Source organism: Salmo salar, chromosome 13 (genome assembly GCF_965601325.2).
Source record: "Salmo salar chromosome 13, fSalSal1, whole genome shotgun sequence".
NCBI classification, from domain to species: Eukaryota; Metazoa; Chordata; class Actinopteri; order Salmoniformes; family Salmonidae; genus Salmo; species Salmo salar.
In genome coordinates, this window is record NC_138303.1 from 98997242 (window position 1) to 99018081 (window position 20840).

At 42.6% G+C, this 20840-nt stretch overlaps 2 protein-coding genes across 2 annotated transcripts; both read right to left on the minus strand.

Annotated features, from left to right (window-relative positions):
* Positions 1–67: 67 nt before the first annotated feature.
* Positions 68–5095, minus strand: tmem150c (transmembrane protein 150C). Its single transcript, XM_014138585.3, has 9 exons — positions 4796–5095; positions 3977–4016; positions 3706–3787; positions 3556–3609; positions 3432–3464; positions 3272–3339; positions 2784–2911; positions 1443–1620; positions 68–1191 (listed from the first exon to the last, which is right to left on the minus strand). The coding sequence occupies exons 3-9, from the start codon at positions 3777–3779 to the stop codon at positions 983–985; spliced, it is 744 nt and encodes a 247-aa protein (XP_013994060.1). The 5' UTR covers positions 3780–3787; positions 3977–4016; positions 4796–5095; the 3' UTR covers positions 68–982.
* Positions 5096–12340: 7245 nt separating this feature from the next.
* LOC106568335 (stearoyl-CoA desaturase 5) lies at positions 12341–20310 on the minus strand. Its single transcript, XM_014138590.3, has 5 exons — positions 19687–20310; positions 15729–15859; positions 13917–14122; positions 13077–13309; positions 12341–12851 (listed from the first exon to the last, which is right to left on the minus strand). The coding sequence occupies exons 1-5, from the start codon at positions 19928–19930 to the stop codon at positions 12634–12636; spliced, it is 1032 nt and encodes a 343-aa protein (XP_013994065.1). The 5' UTR covers positions 19931–20310; the 3' UTR covers positions 12341–12633.
* Between the last annotated feature and the right edge of the window lie 530 nt (positions 20311–20840).

Genomic DNA, 20840 nt, shown 5'->3' on the forward strand with positions numbered 1-20840 from the left:
CACAGTGTTTTATCATGTACAGTGAGTCACATTGAAACATGTACAGGATTGGGCTATACTCAACAAGTCAATCAGAATGCAAAGGCAAGTTTTATTGTAAAATATAATTGTAATGTTCTAACAAACAGCAGTACAACACTAAGATGCATTTGTCAGTTATGCTTGAATGATAAAGCCTAGTGTTGTACTAAGAAATGTGAAATAGAGAGAACACTGAAAAAGGTTCCCATGACTTGTGTTTAATGGCTGCAACAGTGATATGGTTCAAAATGGCATTGTACCTGGATGATAATACTACTGTACTACTCATCTTCACAGAGAAGCTGAGATCGGCTTCATCACAAACGGTTTGTCTTAATTCAGGTTGAAAATAGAGGTAGACAGACGGACAGGAAATGGAGAGAACGCAGCAGGACACCTCTGTCGGTAGAATGAGAAGACTCAAAATGGGAGTGGTGATGACTCCATCACACATTCTATTGAGGATTTGGCTGCATTCATTTGAAAGGAAGGTCAGAGGGGTAGTGTCACTATCAACCTGAGATATGAGTTATCTATCCTACAACTCACAGCTACATAATAAACAGCCATCTTCATGCACATCCATCTTCAATTAAACCGTTTAGCAAACACCCCTGTTACTGTTGATGAGATGACAAAGGTAATGATGCCTTCTTTGTGCTCATGGAAAGAGTTTGTTGCTTTTGAAAGATCATCTCTAGGTACAGTAGTTGTAGAAAGACAGTCGTTCACAGGTTGTGTTCAAACAGGCAGACATGCTGTAGTGATTGACTAACTCTTCTTCAGTAACTAACAGAGACAAACTGGAGCCCTTGACCCTTACAAATATCATGTTCATTTTGTAAATTACCCCCAACTGACAACCACAGGCAACCTAACTGTTTTGTAGTACTCCAAAGTTCTATAGCTGGTTCTGTCCTCTGGAGCAGCCCTATAGCTGGTTCTGTCCTCTGGAGCCGCCCTATAGCTGGTCCGACTGGTACTCTGACACCTCGGAGAAGGTTTCTGACAGGCTGAGAGGCGGATCGCGGTCGTTGGTGCAGATAATCTCGAAGTGGTAGTGTCTGAACTCGATGGCAAAGGTGGCGAGGAAGCCCAGGAAGAACATGACTAGCGCCCATTGCGCCCGCGCCGCGTGCATGTGAAGACGTTGCGCCATCAGGGCAAAGTCTGAACGGGGGTGTTAAGGGTCAAGCAAACACTTTACAATATGTACTTTCAAAATGAGTAATTCCTAGCTTCCTCTTTCATGGTAAACACTGATTTAACATGGCTGAATAAGTGAAAGAAAGGTTTCCACCACTACAGCTGTATCCAGCCAACATACCCATAGTAATGCCCTCATTTTACCGTAAGTCTCTTTGTTTAAAAACGTCTGCTAAGTGACAGTGAGTCCCTGGTGCAAGCCAGAGGAAGGATACAGAGCAGCATGCAGGCGGTGACAGCCCCTGACAGCAGGAAGCGAGGGATGCCCGCCCTCCGGCCCTCGTTCCTCAGGTTGACCTTCAGGGTGATGACAGATTGCACCCAGCAGAACAACGTCCCCAGGCCAAACGTCATGGACGTCCCAATGTTGTGGAGCTCCTCGTCATTTGACAGCTGGACCAGACACATTACAGACAGACACGGCTCTTATCTGTTTCATTTCATTACTGTGAGCCTGCTACACACTCTGACAAAAATCTGATTATTGCTGCAAACCAAGTTGAGGTTTTCGTAGATTTTGTCAGTGGTTCTCAAACGTTTTGGGTCTGGATGTAGGGGCTAAGGGTTGTGTAAGACTAGTGACTCCTACGAAGTACGCCAGGGACAGTCTAGGGCAGGGCATTCCAACCCTGTTCCTGAAGAGCCTACCACCTTCATGCCAACCCAAATTTAGCGCACCTAATTCTAATAATTAGCTGGTTGAAAAGCTGAATCAGGTTAGTTACAACTGGGGTTGTAGCGAAAACCTACAGGGGGGTAGCTCTCTGGGAACAGGGTTGGAGTGAAAACCTACAGGGGGGTAGCTCTCCGGGAACAGGGTTGGAGTGAAAACCTACAGGACTGTAGCTCTCCAGGAACAGGGTTGGAGTGAAAACCTACAGGACTGTAGCTCTCCAGGAACAGGGTTGGAGTGAAAACCTACAGGGGGGTAGCTCTCCAGGAACAGGGTTGGAGTGAAAACCTACAGGGGGGTAGCTCTCCGGGAACAGGGTTGGAGTGAAAACCTACAGGACTGTAGCTCTCCAGGAACAGGGTTGGAGCGAAAACCTACAGGGGGGTAGCTCTCCGGGAACAGGGTTGGAGTGAAAACCTACAGGGGGATAGCTCTCCGGGAACAGGGTTGGAGTGAAAACCTACAGGGGGGTAGCTCTCCGGGAACAGGGTTGGAGTGAAAACCTACAGGGGGGTAGCTCTCCGGGAACAGGGTTGGAGTGAAAACCTACAGGGGGGTAGCTCTCCGGGAACAGGGTTGGAGTGAAAACCTACAGGACTGTAGCTCTCCAGGAACAGGGTTGGAGAGCCCTGGTCTAGCGGTTAAGGTAGCTTTTCCCAAACTCGGTCCTGGGGACCCCAAGGGGTGCATGTTTTGGTTTTTGCCCTAGTACTACACAGCTGATTCAAATAATCAAAGTTTGATGATTAGTTGATTGATTGAATCAGCTGTGTAGTGCTAGGGCAAAAAACGAGGACCAGGTTTGGGAAACGCTGGGTTAGGGACTAGAGGAAGTGTCTAGAGGCTCAAGGTTTTTTTTCTGGACAGAGCCAACGACTCCTACCTGGAAGTTTCCCACCAAGGTCATGCCGAAGCAGGCCAGGGACAGGGCCACCAGACTGCCAATATTGAGCCAGGGTTTATGGACCCGGGGCTTCAGCTGCAGGTATCTGAGGACACCAATGATGAACCCTGAAAGGAGAAGACCCATAAGGGATCTCTCTGGTCCTGTAGTCTCTCTAACCATTTCATTCCTGGTACTGGGGACCCACAGGGTGTGCAGGCTTTTGTTTCTGCTCAATACTAACCTTATCAATAACTGTTTGTAATGAGCTTTACATGTTCTGCCGCTGGAACTGCTGACTGTAAATCCATCCAAATCAATACACAGTACTTCCCCATTTTATAATTTGCATCCTGTTGTTTCTATTCTTGTCTCTCCTCCATCTCATATCCTGCCATTATTATGGTACAATGTCCAATGTTGACTATGTTTTCATGTACATGTAAACTTTATATGATAGAAGATAGGAGAACATGCATCAGGCTTACCTACGAAGGCAGCCAAGTTCATGACCTGGCTAAAAACACAGCTGGCCGGGGGAGCATTGCCTGCAATGCTGAGAGAGAGAGAGACAATTGTATTGACAGGAAGCACGAATCCTCGGTAAAGATCACTAACCAATTAGGGTGGTACTCATAGGCTGTGTACCTTATATATGGAGGGGATTTAGTTCCAGATCGCCTGTGAAAAATTGCATCTAATATTTAGAAATTGTTTATGGTCATAACTGGAATAACATATTTCTACGTTCTTCATTTATATTCCACCTTACTTGTATTCTGAACTCAGGGGTGTTATCTTCTCATCTTCAACAGCTATAAAATACCTGTAACCAAAGTAATTTAAGTTAAAGTCACACACAGCTGTAAAGCCGAATGGTGCGTGAGATAACTGAAAAGATCAGGAAAAATAAGACACTTACACAACCCAGAGTCCAGCAGCTGTGAAGAGAGAGTACATGATAGGGAGAAACGTCCAGGGACTGCACTTCCTCATGGTGTCTCCTGTAAACAAAGACCATTTTAAACATCTCCACTCTCTGGCAACGGTGAGACAGGAAATGGAAGGAGGTAGAAGTGTTTTAGAACCACCTGAAGCAGAACATGTAAAACCTGTCCTGAGATATTTGAGGGAATTACTGTAACTCAAAATATAAGTACAGGAATGCTGTTCTGTTCCAATGCCACACTTACGAATGATAAGACCAAGCCAAAGTCAGGTCCGGGGGTTAATCTACAGAAGAAAGACACAATATTATGTTACCTGTTTTTACAATTTGAGACTGCAGTTACCTCTTCCGGATTAACCTAACATTGAATGGCTAGTAGCCAACGTAAGGCTGTCTTAAATAATTGCACTTATAAAAGTCTTGAATTAACTGACATGTAAACAGAAAGGTGTATGTATCTAGAGCCAGAATAATTTCAGCACTGGATAAGCGTCGAAAAGCCCATTGGGCCAATGTTCTGCAGCCGTTGATTTCAGCACCACGGCTACTGGACAGCTCCCGTGTCTACAAAGCTGGGGAATGCAAATTGCCAAGGACGACCAATAAAACACTATTTATTACAGCCACTCAGTACAACAACAACAATCACTCACTAACTCAGTCAATTTGCACGTGCATCAGATTGAGCCAAGAAAATTTATATTTTTGTGATGACTGCATAGATAGATGGTGAATGTGTTTGCCTAGTGCATAGCCTTGAATAAAAACGATGTAGCTAGCATGTAGTTCTACATTTTACATTCTATCGCGGGCCGGTTGGGTATTTAACACCTACCCTGTCAATATGTTATGTAATTTCTTCCATGATACTTTCACAACAGCGACAGATTCACATGTAGGTCACTGATAACAGCTCACTTTCCCAAACAGTGTTTTATTGTATTGTTCCCCACAACCTATAAAATGGAGGATACCTTCCCTTCCCTAACTGGCTTCCCCAATCCCCCCCCCCCCCCCCCCCCTAGCGGTCTCTGATCAATCGTCAGACAGAAAAATGAAATACCTCGTTGCCAGCCAGCGCCTGTTGGATTTAGATTCCGTCTTCTTCTAATTTCATAATTGACTGAAACACGCAGTTTTGTTATCAGTCGTAGTCACAAATGGTCATATAAACATGTGCCTGAGAGCACTAAATTCGGAGATGAAATGGAGTGTGCAGTCGCGAACATGCACTGTGGGAACCTTTTCTTTGCAGCACTGAATATTTAGGCGAGCGAGGAAAGAGCCTTCTCCCGTAGGAAAGAGCAATAGCAGTAAGCCTCGTTTCCAGCATGTAAACTGTCCTATCCTACACTAGAACCTATGTGACATGATAGTAGGCCACCTGTAGCTGCTCTGCTGTGGACACTTCACAGTTGTCTAAGAGGTAGGGTGCATTCAGAAAGTATTCAGACCCCTTCACTTTTTCCAAATGTTGCTACGTTACAGCCTTATTTAAATTGTTTTTTTCCCCCCCCTCATCAAACTACATCAAATACCCCATAATGACAAAGCAAAAACAGATTTTTAGACACTTTTGCAAATGTATTAAAAAAAAAAAAAAACTGAAATATCACATTTACATAAGTATTCAGACCCTTTACTCAGTACATTGTTGAAGCGCCTTTGGCAGTGATTACAGCCTTGAGTCTTGGGTATGACGCTACAAGCTTGGCACACTTGTATTTGGGGAGTTTCTCCCATTCTTCTCTGCAGATCCTCTCAAGCTATGTCATGTCGTATGGGAAGTGCACAGCTATTTTCAGGTCTCTCCAGAGATGTTGAATTGGGTTCAAGTCTGGGCTCTGGCTGGGCCACTCAAGGATATTAAGAGACTTTTCCCAAAGCCACTCCTGCGTTGTCTTGGCTGTGTGCTTAGGGTCATTGTCCTGTTGGAAGGTGTGCAGGTTTTCATCAAGGATCTCTCTGTACTTTGCTCCGTTCATCTTTCCCTCGATCCTGACTAGTCTCCCAGTCCCTGGCACTGAAAAATATCCCCACAGCATGATGCTCCCACCACCATGCTTCTCACCTGTCACGACTTCTGCCGAAGTCGGTTCCTCTCCTTGTTCGGGCGGTGTTCAGCGGTCGACGTCACCGGTCTTCTAGCCATCGCCGATCCATTTTTCATTTTCCATTTGTTTTGTCTTGTTTTCCCACACACCTGGTTTTCATTCCCTCATTACGTGTTGTGTATTTAACCCTCTTGTTCCCCCCATATCTTTGTGCGGAATTGTTTGTTGTAAGTGCTTGTGCACATTGTTGTCTGGTGCGCGACGGGTTTTGTACCCATACGTTGTTATTCTGGATGCCGGTGGTTTTGTATATTAAACTGCTCCGGTTATTACCCAGTTCTGCTCTCCTGCGTCTGACTTCTCTGCCACCAGTTACGCACCCCTTACACCACCACCATGCTTCATTCAGGGTCTGAATACTTTCCGAATGCACTGTATGTGGATTTCTGGTTTATTCAATTTAGCTAATGCTATTCAATTATGCTAATGAAATAATGCTACTATAATAGCATCATGTTACATTGGCATGTTGTTCATAGAAGAAAAACATGATGGATCTTCTGTGATTCAACTGAAAAAGAAAATGCATAAATGTACCTCCACCCTCACAGGACGTGGGAGGAAAATCTGCTTATTTTCCAGGCAATAAACATAAACACAGAACTTTCATATCCAACAGTTTATTATTGAAAAAGCCCTCTCTAATGAATGGCACAAAGTCAACTAACACACACACGAAGTATATCTATTAAATCATTTATCTTAGCTATAATAATGATGATGATACACATACGTACATATCATTGAAGTCGGAAGTTAGGTTGGAGTCATTAAAACTCGTTATGGAAAACCAGGGACTGTGAAGAGACACACACACGGGCACAGACACACATACAGTTGAAGTTGAAAGTTTACATACACTTAGGTTGGAGTCGTTGAAACTCGTTTTTCAACCACTCCACAAATTTCTTGTTAACAAACTATAGTTTTGGCAAGTCGGTTAGGACATCTACTTTGTGCATGACACAAGTAATTTTTCCAACAATTGTTTACATACATATTATTTCACTTATAATTCACTGTATCACAATTCCAGTGGGTCAGAAGTTTACATACACTAAGTTGACTGTGCATTTAAACAACTTGGAAAATTCCAGAAAATGATGTCATGGCTTTAGAAGCTTCTGGAGGTGTACCTGTGGATGTATTTCAATTTGTATTTGTAGACCTCCACAAGGCTGGTTCATCCTTGGGAGCAATTTCCAAGCCGAAGAACACCATCCCAACTATGAAGCACGGGGGTGGCAGCATCATGTTGTGGGGGTGCTTTACTGCAGGAGGGACTGGTGCACTTCATAAAATAGATGGCATCATGAGGATGGAATATTATGTGTATATATTGTAGCAACATCTCAAGACATCAGTCAGGAAGTTAAAGCTTTGTCGTAAATGGGTTTTCCAAATGGACAATGACCCCAAGCATACTTCCAAAGTTGTGGCATAATGGCTTAAGGACAACAAAGTCAAGGTATTGGAGTGGCCATCACAAAGCCCTTACCTCAATCCTATAGAAAATGTGTGGGAAGAACTGAAAAAGCGTGTGCGAGCAAGGAGGCCTACAAACCTGACAGCTCTGTCAGGAGGAATGGGCCACTATTCACCCAACTTATTGTGGGAAGCTTGTGGAAGGCTACCCCAAACATTTGACCCAAGTTAAACAATTTAAAGGCAACGCTACCAAATACTAATTGAGTATATGTAAACTTCTGACCCACTGGGAATGTGATAAGAGAAATAAAAGCTGAAATAAATCATTCTCTCTACTATTATTCTGACATTTCACATTCTTAAAATAAAGTGGTAATCCTAACTGACCTATTAAATGTCAGGAATTGTGAAAAACTGAGGTAAAATGCATTTGGCTAAGGTGTATGTAAAGTTCCGACTTCAACTGTACGTACATTCAGTTACCTACACATCAGATTAATCATATGCATCATCTCAGCCAGATCCAGTCATTAGAAAGGAAACTCCACCATACTCTGTGTGTGTCCCCAATAAAACATGTGTCCCCAATAAGACATGTGTCCCCAATAAGACATGTGTCCCCAATAAGACAGTGCATAAACAACTAAACCAGAAGTATACCGTTTAGGCTATTGATATAGACCCAGTATAAAGCCCGCACAAGACAGGTACAGAATACAACCAAAACAAATACAGTCCTTCCACAACTGAGAGAGGGAAACACAAGGATATAACACAAGCTCAACTGTCAACGATGCTCTGATATAAACACAGCACCGTTGTAATAGCTAGAAGCACTATGGCAACGCTAACTCTCACTATACATAACAGTAGAGTGAAATGAATATTTCCAATTAATTAAATGGATAGATTCAAAGTTTGGTAGATGCTCTCATATCTCATATAGCTTTTTGTCACATTGTCTTGCTTTTAATTAAATCTGAATTACTCCCACTATAAAGTACATTATGACAGAGTGACCGACACGTCTTCCTGAGAGTAGTGGTGCGGTTTTGTGTTATTCAAACAGGGGGAACCAAAATGATTCAAACAGGGAAACCAAACTGATTCAAACAGGGAAACCAAACTGATTCAAAAAGGGAAACCAAACTGATTCAAACAGGGGGAACCAAACTGATTCAAATAGGGAAACCAAACTGATTCAAACAGGGGGAACCAAACTGATTCAAATAGGGAAACCAAACTGATTCAAACAGGGGGAACCAAACTGATTCAAATAGGGAAACCAAACTGATTCAAACAGGGGGAACCAAACTGATTCAAACAGGGAAACCAAACTGATTCAAACAGGGAAACCAAACTGATTCAAACAGGGAAACCAAACTGATTCAAACAGGGAAACCGTATTAACATTCTATTATATCAGTATGCATCATGAAGAGTTGGATAAAAACTAATAGTTACTGAGAATATTCCAAGCACACATGTAGCTTTTCAATCTAGCCCCATTATGGCTGCGTTTACGCAGGAAGACAAATTCAGATATTTTTTCCACTAATTGTTATTTTCACCAATAACATTAGATCTTTTCACATCAGATCTATTGCGGATCTGATCTGATTGCAAAAAATACCAATTAGTGCAAAGAATTTAAGAATGTGAAGTTGTCAACCTGTTGGAAGCTGAAGTAAATATGGAGAATGAACTTTCAGCATACAGAGTAGATACGCTAACTACAACATCTGTAAGTACAAGGGCACCTGTTAAAAGTATTACTTTTTAAAATGATTGTTGGAGATTAATTCATCACCATCGAAGCAACAGTTACTCAACTACCCCTGCACATTGTAATTGTGGTACTGACACTGAGTCTGTATATACAGTGGCAAGACAAAGTATGTGAACCCTTTGGAATTACCTGGATTTGTGCATAACATTTTATCTGATCTTCATCTAAGTCACAACAACAAACATAGTCTGCTTAAACTAATAAACAAACAATTATATTATTTGATGTCTTTATTGAACACACTGTGTAAACATTCACAGTGTAGTGTGGAAAGTGTATGTGACCCCTTGGATTTAATAGCTGGTTGACCCTCCTTTGGCAGCAATAAACTCAACCAAGCGTTTTCTGTAGATCAGACCTGCACAACGGTCAGGAGGAATTTTGGACCATTCATCTTTACAAAACTGTTTCAGTTCAGCAATATTCTTAGGATGTCTGGTGTGGACTGCTCTTGTTGTCATGCCACCGCATTTTAAATCATGTTGAGGTCAGGACTCTGATTGGGCCACTCCAGAAGGCGTATTTTCTTCTGTTGAAGCCATTCTGTTGTTGATTTACTACTGTGTTTTGGGTCGTTGTCGTACTATCACCCACCTTCTGTTGAGCTTCAATTGGCAGACAGATAGCCTTACATTCTCCTGCAAAATGTCTTGTTAAAAATGGGAATTCATTTTTCCGTCGATGATAGCAAGCTCTCCAGGCCCTGAGGCAGCAAAGCAGCCCCAAACCATGATGCTCCCTCCAACATACTTTACAATTGGGATGAGGTTTTGATGTTGGTGTGCTGTGCCTTTTTTTTCTCCACACATAGTGTTGTGTGTTCCTTCCAAACAACTCAATTTTAGTTTAATCTGTCCACAGAATATTTTGCCAGAAGCGCTGTGGAACATCCAGGTCCACTTTTGCAAACTTCAGATGTGCAGCAATGTTTTTTTTGGACAGCAGTGGCTTCTTCCGTGGTGTCCTCGCATGAACACCATTCATGTTTAGTGTTTTACGTATCGTAGACTCATCAACAGAGATGTTAGCATGTTCCAGAGATTTCTGTAAGTCTTTAGCTGACACTCTAGGATTCTTCTTAACCTCGTTGAGCATTCTGTGCTGTGCTCTTGCAGTCATCTTTGCAGGACGGCCACTCCTAGGGAGAGTAGCAACAGTGCTGAACTTTCTCCATTTATAGACAATTTGTCTTACCGTGGACTGATGAACATCAAGGCTTTTAGAGATACTTTTGTATCTCGTCTCATTGATTGGACTCCAGGTTAGCTGACTCCTGACTCCAATTAGCTTTTGGAGAAGTCATTAGCCTAGGGGTTCACATACTTTTTTCCAACCCACTGTGAATGTTTAAAGGATGTATTCAATATAGACAAGAAAAAGACAATAATTTGTGTGTTATTAGTTTAAGCACACTGTGTTTGTCTATTGTTGTGACTAAGATGAAGATCAGATCAAATCTTATGACTGATTTATGCAGAAATCCAGGTAATTCCAAAGTGTTCACATTTTTTTTTCTTGCCACTGTAGCTTGCTTCTCATGTTTACTTTATACTATTAATTTATAGTATTACTTTATGCTATTAATTTATATTATTACTTTATACAATTACTTTATACTATTACTTTATATTTTTACTTTATATCATTTCCTCTCACCTTGTAATTGAGTACTGCATTCATTGTTGGGAAAAGCTTGCATCCTGTGCACGTGACAAAGAAACGTTGAAACTTTGAAACTTGAGCAGGTTGACAATTATTGGGACGAGTCTTGTCCTTGAGGCAGAACTGAGCAATTTCCATTAGATGGGCTAGCTGCAAAGTCAAAATTGCCTATATTGTAAAAATTCATGAAAACAAAAATAGCTTTTTGGTCTTAATGTTAGGGTAGGGTTAGGCATTAGGGTTAGCAGTGTGGTTAAGTTGAGAGTTAGGTTTTAAATCATATTTTATTACTTTGTGGCTGTGTGTCCTTGCTCTGAAGTACATATTGAATATCTGCCTACCACTTCTTCCACAGTCTGTTAGATTCTCTGAAAGCATAGAGTTCAACTCCTCTTATCATTCAACACTGAATCAGTTAAAGACCAGTATTACTCATCCACACAGTCATCAGTCAGTCAGCCATTCAGTCAGTCCTCAATCAGTCAGTCAGTCAGTCAGTCAGTCAGTCAGTCAGTCAGTCAGTCAGTCAGTCAGTCAGTCAGTCAGTCAGTCAGTCACTCAGTCAGTCAGTCAGTCAGTCAGTCAGTCAGTCAGTCAGTCAGTCATCAGTCAGTCAGTCCTTCCTCAGTCATCAGTCAGTCAGTCCTTCCTCAGTCATCAGTCAGTCAGTCCTTCCTCAGTCATCAGTCAGTCAGTCCTTCCTCAGTCATCAGTCAGTCAGTCCTTCCTCAGTCAGTCAGTCAGTCAGTCAGTCAGTCCTTCCTCAGTCAGTCAGTCCTTCCTCAGTCAGTCAGTCAGTCCTTCCTCAGTCATCAGTCAGTCAGTCAGTCCTTCCTCAGTCAGTCAGTCAGTCAGTCAGTCAGTCAGTCAGTCAGTCAGTCCTTCCTCAGTCATCAGTCAGTCAGTCAGTCAGTCAGTCCTTCCTCAGTCATCAGTCAGTCAGTCAGTCAGTCAGTCCTTCCTCAGTCATCAGTCAGTCAGTCTTTCCTCAGTCATCAGTCAGTCAGTCAGTCAGTCAGTCCTTCCTCAGTCATCAGTCAGTCAGTCATCAGTCAGTCAGTCCTTCCTCAGTCATCAGTCAGTCAGTCCTTCCTCAGTCATCAGTCAGTCAGTCCTTCCTCAGTCAGTCAGTCCTTCCTCAGTCAGTCAGTCCTTCCTCAGTCAGTCAGTCAGTCAGTCAGTCAGTCAGTCAGTCAGTCAGTCAGTCAGTCAGTCAGTCAGTCAGTCAGTCAGTCCTTCCTCAGTCAGTGAGTCAGTCACTCAGTCAAAGTGCTGACACTAGCAATAAACTTATTTAGACGTTCATGTAATCTGTATGTCTTGGTCTCTGATAGGCTGTACCCAGAACACATTTTTCACACCACCTAAGTTGATCTCTAGATGTGATGAAGGAATGGAGGGGGAGGGGTGACTTGGTACAGGTGACAGGAGTAAACTCCCACACACCATTACCTCTACATGTGACATTTACTGTCCACGTTTCATTCTGTGACCTTTTCCAAGACACGACAACCGAAATGTTGACAATAAACAGCACGTGTATCCTGAATGCAGGAGTGATCATGTCTCAGCACCAGTCACCCTGCAGTAGAACCCCTTCTCCACAGGGTATTGCACTGTAGAACCTAGCTTGTGGAAGCTCTTGCAACAGGTAAGTATCAATGCTAGGATTTGATATTCCGATTTCAAAAGGTGTCTGGTTGTCTTGGTTTCCACATCAAACCTTGGATTAACTAACCAGTGAGTCAAAAACTACACCTTTGTGTCAGGACATAATATGTCATTTTGGGAACCAAAAATAACAAAGTAGAAAATATAGCAGGCAAATCATGATTAGAAATCATAATGCATGGCGGCATAAGAAAAGATTGACATCTTCATCATGGACTTCTGAACCACCACTCATGTTTATTTTTCTTGTCTAGTGTTGACTGCCCCGTAGCTCCCATCCCCTGTCCTTAGTTTCCTGGCCTGTATTATTTCCACGGATGCCTTCTTGCGGTTGCTGGCCAGGCTCATCCAGCACATGAGATCGATGAAGCATGTGGTGGGGTTGAAACGCAGCCCGAACTCACTGGTAGAGTAGTCAAAGGGGAATGTGTGGTGAAAGTTATGGAAACCTTCACCTAGGGGGATGTGGATGGGGGATAGGAAGTACAAATGTTATATGCATTCTTTTGCATACAATTCCAATCATTTCGATCCATTAATTTGAATCTTACAATATCAGACAATACAAAGTAGAAGCAGTAAAGGAGGGACCATAGATATAACAACATTATGAGACACTACAGTAGAATAAATTGTTTATGAGTTAATAACATGTTATAACAGGTCATAGCCAGACTCACCGATGGCTCCGAAGGTGACCCAGCGGTTCTCCCGGGGACTGATGTTCTGGTCGTACGGTCGGTTCCCGTACATGTGGGCGGCGCTGTTCACCAGCCAGGTGACGTTGAGTGAGATGGTGTAACGCAAGATGGACGCCAGGAAGTAGGAGTTCCATAGCGTCTCGCCCCAGAAGTACCAGGGAACCACGGTGGGAACCAGGAAGCACATTATCAGGACCGTGGTCTTATAGTACCTGGGATAGAATAGAGTCAAAAGGAAGGCAGAGGAGAGGAGAAGAGAGGGAAGAGAAGAAAGGAGAGTTGATGGAAGACAGGAGAGGAGAAGAGCAGAGATGAGCAGAGAGGAGAGGAGAATATCTTATAGGGCTTATCCAGAGTAACTTATGACTTACAGAAGGGATCATCAACCAGATTCACCCGCGGGACAATTTTTTCTTGAGCGGATAATCAGGGGGCCGGAACATAATTACAAATCATTTGTAGACTGCAAATTGTCCGCAAGAAGTCCAAACAAATTTTATGTTTGACTAAAACATAATAATTTCAAACTTTGATTACATTTGTATGCGATCACATCATGTCACTCTATTATGTGTGGGAATACTTGGAAACAGATTTCTTAAATGAAAATCACCTGGTGATTTTTTTACAGTCTTTTATGTCCAACAATGAAAATTCCACAAAAAACAACAACATTGGGGGGCCAAATAAAACCACCTGCGGGCCAGTTGGGGAACCCTGACTTACAGGAAGACAAGTGCAAAGCTAGTGGTGTTGTGTTCTAATCAATCAAACAGGGCTAGAGCTAGGGGTCAATGTGAAATGTGGCAGTGGACCCACTTTCTCTGAAACTGGACGACGGGATCAGCCAAGAGGTCAGTGACGTCCAGCTTCTTTCCCTTCTCGATGACATCACGGTGTTTACGCACAAACAGCCAGCCAATGTGAGCAAAGAAGAAGCCTCGTGTTGCATTGTGGGGGTCTGCATCTGTCTCTGAGAACTTGTGGTGCACACGGTGGTCTCTCGCCCACTCATAGATGTCATTCTGGGGAGGAGAGAGGAGGAAAAAGATGTGTGAAGTGAACTTTTTGAATCCTGCATTCAGGCAAATTTTCCATAAAGAGGACATTCATGATTTATTCATGAAGAGAAGTCTCTCACAGTGCACCTCGGTAGTCATGACAACACTACTATTCTTTCTGTCCAGCAGACTCCCCACAGCAGCCATCGTCTACCTGCGTTAGACGGCCCTATTGCTCTGTCAGAATTAGAAACCAGTGGTGTAATATATTTCAGGTCCTGGGACAAGACTGAGAGCACAGTGGTCAGCCAATTAATTAGAATCATCAACCTGAAACTCAAATCAAATGGAGTCATGGGTTCCAGAGGGGAGGGTTGTCTATAGTTGTTGTTTTACAGGATTAGCCATAGTAGTATGGTGCCCCTGGAGCAAATGATGGTTAAGTACCTTGCTCAAGGGCACATCGACAGATTTTTCACCTTGTCGGCTCAGGTATTCGAACCCGCAACCTTTCGGTTACTGGCCCAACGCTCTAACCACTAGGCTACCTGCCGCCTCTCGGAGAAATTTTGGAAGAAATAGCTTTTGATTTGTAGAAGTACAAGTAAATAATTAATATCCACCTGTTTCTTTTGTCTTTTATGTGTCTGAAAGGGCAGAAAGACCAGCGATACTACATTGAAGCTGTATCTTCATCCCTGTGCTTTATGAAGGTTCTCTAGAGTGATTCCCACCTGGACTAATTAACAAATATCTTCAGAGGTTGTCAACAGCTGAGGGAGAGGGATGGAGGACAGTTCAACAGCTGAGGGAGAGAGAGATGGAGGACACTTCAACAGCTGAGGGAGAGAGAGATGGAGGACACTTCAACAGCTGAGGGAGAGAGGGATGGAGGACACTTCAACAGCTGAGGGAGAGAGGAATGGAGGACACTTCAACAGCTGAGGGAGAGAGGGATGGAGGACACTTCAACAGCTGAGGGAGAGAGGGATGGAGGACACTTCAACAGCTGAGGGAGAGAGGAATGGAGAACACTTCAACAGCTGAGGGAGAGAGGGATGGAGGACACTTCAACAGCTGAGGGAGAGAGGGATGGAGGACACTTGAACAGCTGAGGGAGAGAGGGATAGAGGACACTTGAGAAAAGAGGAAGAGTAGAATAAAGGAGGAGGAGAGGTACTTCGACAGTATAAGATTTGGAAAACAATTGTTGATTAAGCCGGTAAACCCTGTTGTTACATCCTGTTGTTACATCCTGTTGTTATATCCTGTTGTTACATCCTGTTGTTACATCCTGTTGTTACATCCTGTTGTTACATCCTGTTGTTATATCCTGTTGTTACATCCTGTTGTTACATCCTGTTGTTACATCCTGTTGTTACATCCTGTTGTTACATCCTGTTGTTATATCCTGTTGTTACATCCTGTTGTTACATCCTGTTGTTACATCCTGTTGTTACATCCTGTTGTTACATCCTGTTGTTATATCCTGTTGTTACATCCTGTTGTTACATCCTGTTGTTATGGTTGGATGCTGAAGGGTTGCTATGTTGCTGTTCTAGTTTTATTATTGTATGCATTCATCACTTAATGTGAATAGAAAAGAATAATAAAATGAACTTGAACTAACCTGGAAGGCCATGGAGTTGGCAGCTGCGAGGAAGACTCTGAGAGGGAGCTTGGCTCTGTAGGAGCGGTGGCTCCACAGCCGATGGACCCCTGCTGTCACTCCCAGGGCTGTCACGATGAAACACACATAGGCTGTAACACACACACCAGAAAACACAACAGAGCCATTTAAAAACCGAAAGGGTGAATACCAGCCTGTTACACACCAGAGGAACAAATATATAAATATTCCGAAATATGGTTATGTATACAACAAGGCACTAAAGTAATACTACAAAAAAAATCACGGCTAAGGAATACACATTTTGGCCTAAATAAAACGCCTTATGTTTTGGGCAAATCGAACACAACACGTCACTGAGTAATTTTCGAGCATGGTGGTGGCTGCATCATGGTATGGGTATGCTTGACATCGGCAAAGACTGGGGAATGTTTCAGGAGGAAAAGAAACAGGATGGAGCTAAACACAGGCAAAATCCTAGAGGATAACCTGCTTCAGTCTGCTTTACACCAGACACTGGGAAAGATATTCACCTTTCAGAAAGACAACAACCTACAAAAAAACTACACTGGATTCAGCTTCACAGTGTTTAATAGTCACATGTACAGGGATGCATGTGTGAATGCAGGGTACAGTGAAAATCTTAGGCTCCGAGCTCGAACATGCAGGACTAAGTGAAATAAAACAATTCAAATGTTAATTAAAAAACAACAATAGAAATAGCAGTATATACAATACATAAGACAGTGAATCCTCATGAGTTACCTAATGACATTTTTTTTATAAAATCTGCTTGAAAATCTATGGCAAGACTTGAAAATGGCTGTCTAGCCACGATCCCCAACATCTTGACAGAGCTTTTTTACATAACACAATTTTTCATAACTTCTTAAAGCATTGTTGGTTAAGGTCTTGTAAGTAAGCATTTCACTGTAAGGTCTACCTACACCTGTAGTATTCGGCGCATGTAACAAATGAAATTACATTTGATTTGATATGATTTCAATAATTTTGAAAATAATTATTGAGCAAATATTGCACAATCCATGTGAGCAAAACACTTAAGAGACTTACCCAGAAAGACTCAGCTATGATCGCTGTCAAAGACTTACCCAGAAAGACTCAGCTATGATCGCTGTCAAAGACTTACCCAGAAAGACTCAGCTGTGATTGCTGTCAAAGACTTACCCAGAAAGACTCACAGCTATGATCGCTGTCAAAGGTGATTCTAACATATATTGACTCGGGAGGAATATTATTGTTTTATTTTTATCTTTAAAAAAGAAAAGTTTAATTTTACATCCGCTTTGATATTGCAAAGTATTTTGTGTAGATTACAAAAAAAACAAATCACATTTAAATCCATTTTAATCCGACTTTGTAACACAATAACATGTGGAGAAATCCAAGGGGGGGGGGGGGGTAGACTTTGAACAAAACTATTAATGCAACATGCAACGATTTCAAAGATTTTACAGAGTTACAGTTCATATGAAGAAATCAATCAACTGAAAAATGTATTAGGACCTAATCGATGGATTTCACATGACTGGGAGTACAGATATTCATCTTTTGGTCACAGATATCTTTAAAAAATGGGCCTCACAATGGGCCTCAGGATCTCTTCACAGTATTTCTGTGCATTCAAATTGCCATCAATAAAATGCAATTGTGTTCATTGTCCGTAGCTTATGCCTGCCCATACCATAACCCCACCTCCACCATGGGGCATTCTGTTCACAACGTTGACATCAGCAAACCGCTTGCCCACACAACACCATACACGTGGTCTGCGGTTGTAAGGCCAGTTGTATATGTACTGCCAAATTCTCTAAAACGACATTGTTGGCAGTTTATGGTAGAGAAATTAACAATCAATTCTCTGGCAACAGCTCTGGTGGATATTCCTGTAGTCAGCATGTCAATTGCACACTCCCTCAAAACTTGAGACATCTGTGGCATTGTGTTGTGTGAGAACTGCACATTTTAGAGTGGTCTTTTATTGTCCCCAGCACAAGGTGCACTGGTGTAATGATCATGCTGTTTAATCAGCATTTTGATATGCCACACCTGTCAGGTGGAAGGATTATCATGGCAAAGGAGCAATGCTTACTAACGTGGATGTAAACAAATTTGTGCACCATATTTGAGAGAAATACACTTTTTGTGCGTATGTAACATTTCTGGGATCTTTTATTTAATCTCATGAAACATGGGACCAACACTTCACATGTTGCATTTATATTTTTGTTCAAAGATGAAATCTCTTTTGCAAGAGAGGCAGGGTCAGCAGTGTAATACATGTTACGGGTGGATACCAGGTTGAGAGTTTAGGCTCAACCAAATCTCTCTCTCAGGCATACAGGTCACAAAAATAGGTGCTTTTGAATAATGTGGCCATAGATGGTTGATAAATGAAGATAGTTCACTCAGGCAGTTTGTCATTGATAAAAAATGGTTGGTTCTGGTCTACTTAAATGGGTGTCTTTATAGCAGCTGGGTCTGGTGTACTTAGTTAACTGACATTCATTGAACCAGGAAAAAAAAAATACAGCAAGTGGGGTGTCTCGCTTCCTCTTCCGTCTCTGATGTGGCCTCATATAGTGGAGGCTATGCAGCTAAAAATAGCGTCCCCTGTGTTCAAACAATGGATTACTAGACTAATGAAAAGGGTTCCACTTGGAAAGCTGTGCTGTCTGGTGTCTCATGGAATTGATTCCAGGAACTGTGCATCACTAAGACTGACTGACTGGGAAACACCCATCCAGAGAGCAACCCAGACAGACACTGCCCATAGAGGGCCGGACACACTGTGATTGGTTATGGTATGACAGATGACGCTAATCCCTTAATATCTTAATAGTTCAAAATGAGGATGTAGCCAATAATAATAACATGCTCATTTGGCAGATGATAACACAACTTGATTGTAAATGAGTTAAAATGATTTCTGGATATTGCCTACCATATATTCATATTTTAGGTAATCAATACACTTCCTCACTTGATCTTTTTAACAGGTTTAATTTAGAAATGCTTATAAAACAAGACCCTGGTTGTATAGTGAGTCCCCCTATTCAGATGCCCGCTGTTTCTGACATGAAGAGTACCTGATGCCATTCCACTTTAAAGGCACAATCTGTTCAAGCTGTTCAATTGTCATCTGAAAAGCTCTCACAGCAAAAAAATATATATACACCAATACATCTACATATTTGTTGACTTGGATGAAACATCTCTTACATGAGAATACCTTTTAGTTATGAAATCATAGGAATTACTGAATCTAAAAAAGCTGATAGTTACAGTGTAACAAAACAAAAAGCTGATAGTTACAGTGTAACAAAACAAAAAGCTGATAGTTACAGTGTAACAAAACAAAAAGCTGATAGTTACAGTGTAACAAAACAAAAAGCTGATATTTACAGTGTAACAAAACAAAAAGCTGATATTTACAGTGTAACAAAACAAAAAGCTGATAGTTACAGTGTAACAAAACAAAAAGCTGATATTTACAGTGTAACAAAACAAAAAGCTGATATTTACAGTGTAACAAAACAAAAAGCTGATATTTACAGTGTAACAAAACAAAAAGCTGATAGTTACAGTGTAACAAAACAGGTAACTTTGCTCTATAACATTGAAAAAACACAATATGCCTTTTTGTTATGGCAAATTAAATTGACATGCACAATATGAATCACTATTTATAGTTATGGCATCTCCTTTGTTAAGCCTACTCATAAATATGTTAAAAACAACATAAATAGCAAACTTTGGGAGTAGGGTATGTAAGCTACATACAATTGGCTATACATGAATCTATCTCATCACGTATTCAGTGGCACGGCACCTGCTTGCACCGTCTGACAGCGTCTGCAATGGTCATTTCCAGAAGTTACACAAGCAAGCTATGATACTTAAATCAAAGTCTTTGTCTCCGGAAGATAATACTTACACCAGACCCAGGTAAGGGGCTTCGCTCTGGGGATAACGAGGAGGGAATATACCGCCCCGATGTGCAGAAGGGCCATGAGGATAACGTTTCTCCAGACGATTCCATTAGACCTCCACCCATCAGCTTTCTCATCTGTAGCCCGGGACCGAGATTCCATCGCATTTCTCTCCTGCTCATGTCCCCTCGGTTCCCAGGCTACAGTCTCCCCGTCCTGATGAACACTTGCTCCCGGAACACTCACCATCTCCACAGACCAAAACGCAATCTGGGAATATAGTCTATGATCAACCCGACTAGGCTACAACGAAGTTACCTCAGTAGAAAATAGGAAGTTACATAAACGATGTAGCGAAAAATCGATCAATTTCCACTTTTCCAGGAAACAGCTCGTACACAGCGTATCTTTCGCCTTCTTCTGCTCGGACTCTGTGCCAGTGGGGATGAGAAGAAGCGCTGGATGGTTTAGAGAATTGAAGCCCCTAATGTTGCGCGCACCGGAGCTGCAGTGGCGCAGCCAATAGTGTGCAGCAGCTGTGGTCCTGATGTACGAACGCTGAGGAGTCAGAACCAGCTGGTGTGGTCCTGATGTACGAACCCCGAGGAGTCAGAACCAGCTGGTGTGGTCCTGATGTACAAACCCCGAGGAGTCAGAACCAGCTGGTGTGGTCCTGATGTACAAACCCCGAGGAGTCAGAACCAGCTGGTGTGGTCCTGATGTACAAACCCGAGGAGTCAGAACCAGCTGGTGTGGTCCTGATGTACAAACCCCGAGGAGTCAGAACCAGCTGGTGTGGTCCTGATGTACGAATCCCGAGGAGTCAGAACCAGCTGGTGTGGTCCTGATGTACGAATCCCGAGGAGTCAGAACCAGCTGGTGTGGTCCTGATGTACGAATCCCGAGGAGTCAGAACCAGCTGGTGTGGTCCTGATGTACAAACCCAGAGGAGTCAGAACCAGCTGGTGTGGTCCTGATGTACAAACCCCGAGGAGTCAGAACCAGCTGGTGTGGTCCTGATGTACGAACCCGAGGAGTCAGAACCAGCTGGTGTGGTCCTGATGTACGAATCCCGAGGAGTCAGAACCAGCTGGTGTGGTCCTGATGTACGAACCCCGAGGAGTCAGAACCAGCTGGTGTGCGAGCCGGCCAGGATGAT

Bases quoted from the DNA above. Each gene is read 5' to 3' on its own strand.
- tmem150c (XM_014138585.3), bottom strand. From the start codon at position 3,779: ATGAGGAAGTGCAGTCCCTGGACGTTTCTCCCTATCATGTACTCTCTC. The intron at 3,465-3,555 runs GTAAGGTGGAAT...AATTTTTCACAG, and splicing joins CCCCTGAGTTCAGAATACAA to GCGATCTGGAACTAAATCCC. The intron at 1,192-1,442 runs GTATCCTTCCTC...ACCCCCGTTCAG, and splicing joins CACCGCCTGCATGCTGCTCT to ACTTTGCCCTGATGGCGCAA.
- LOC106568335 (XM_014138590.3), bottom strand. From the start codon at position 19,930: ATGGTGAGTGTTCCGGGAGCAAGTGTTCATCAGGACGGGGAGACTGTA. The intron at 15,860-19,686 runs GTAAGTATTATC...TGTGTGTTACAG, and splicing joins GCCCCTTACCTGGGTCTGGT to CCTATGTGTGTTTCATCGTG. The intron at 12,852-13,076 runs GTGAGTCTGGCT...ACATCCCCCTAG, and splicing joins GGTCACCTTCGGAGCCATCG to GTGAAGGTTTCCATAACTTT.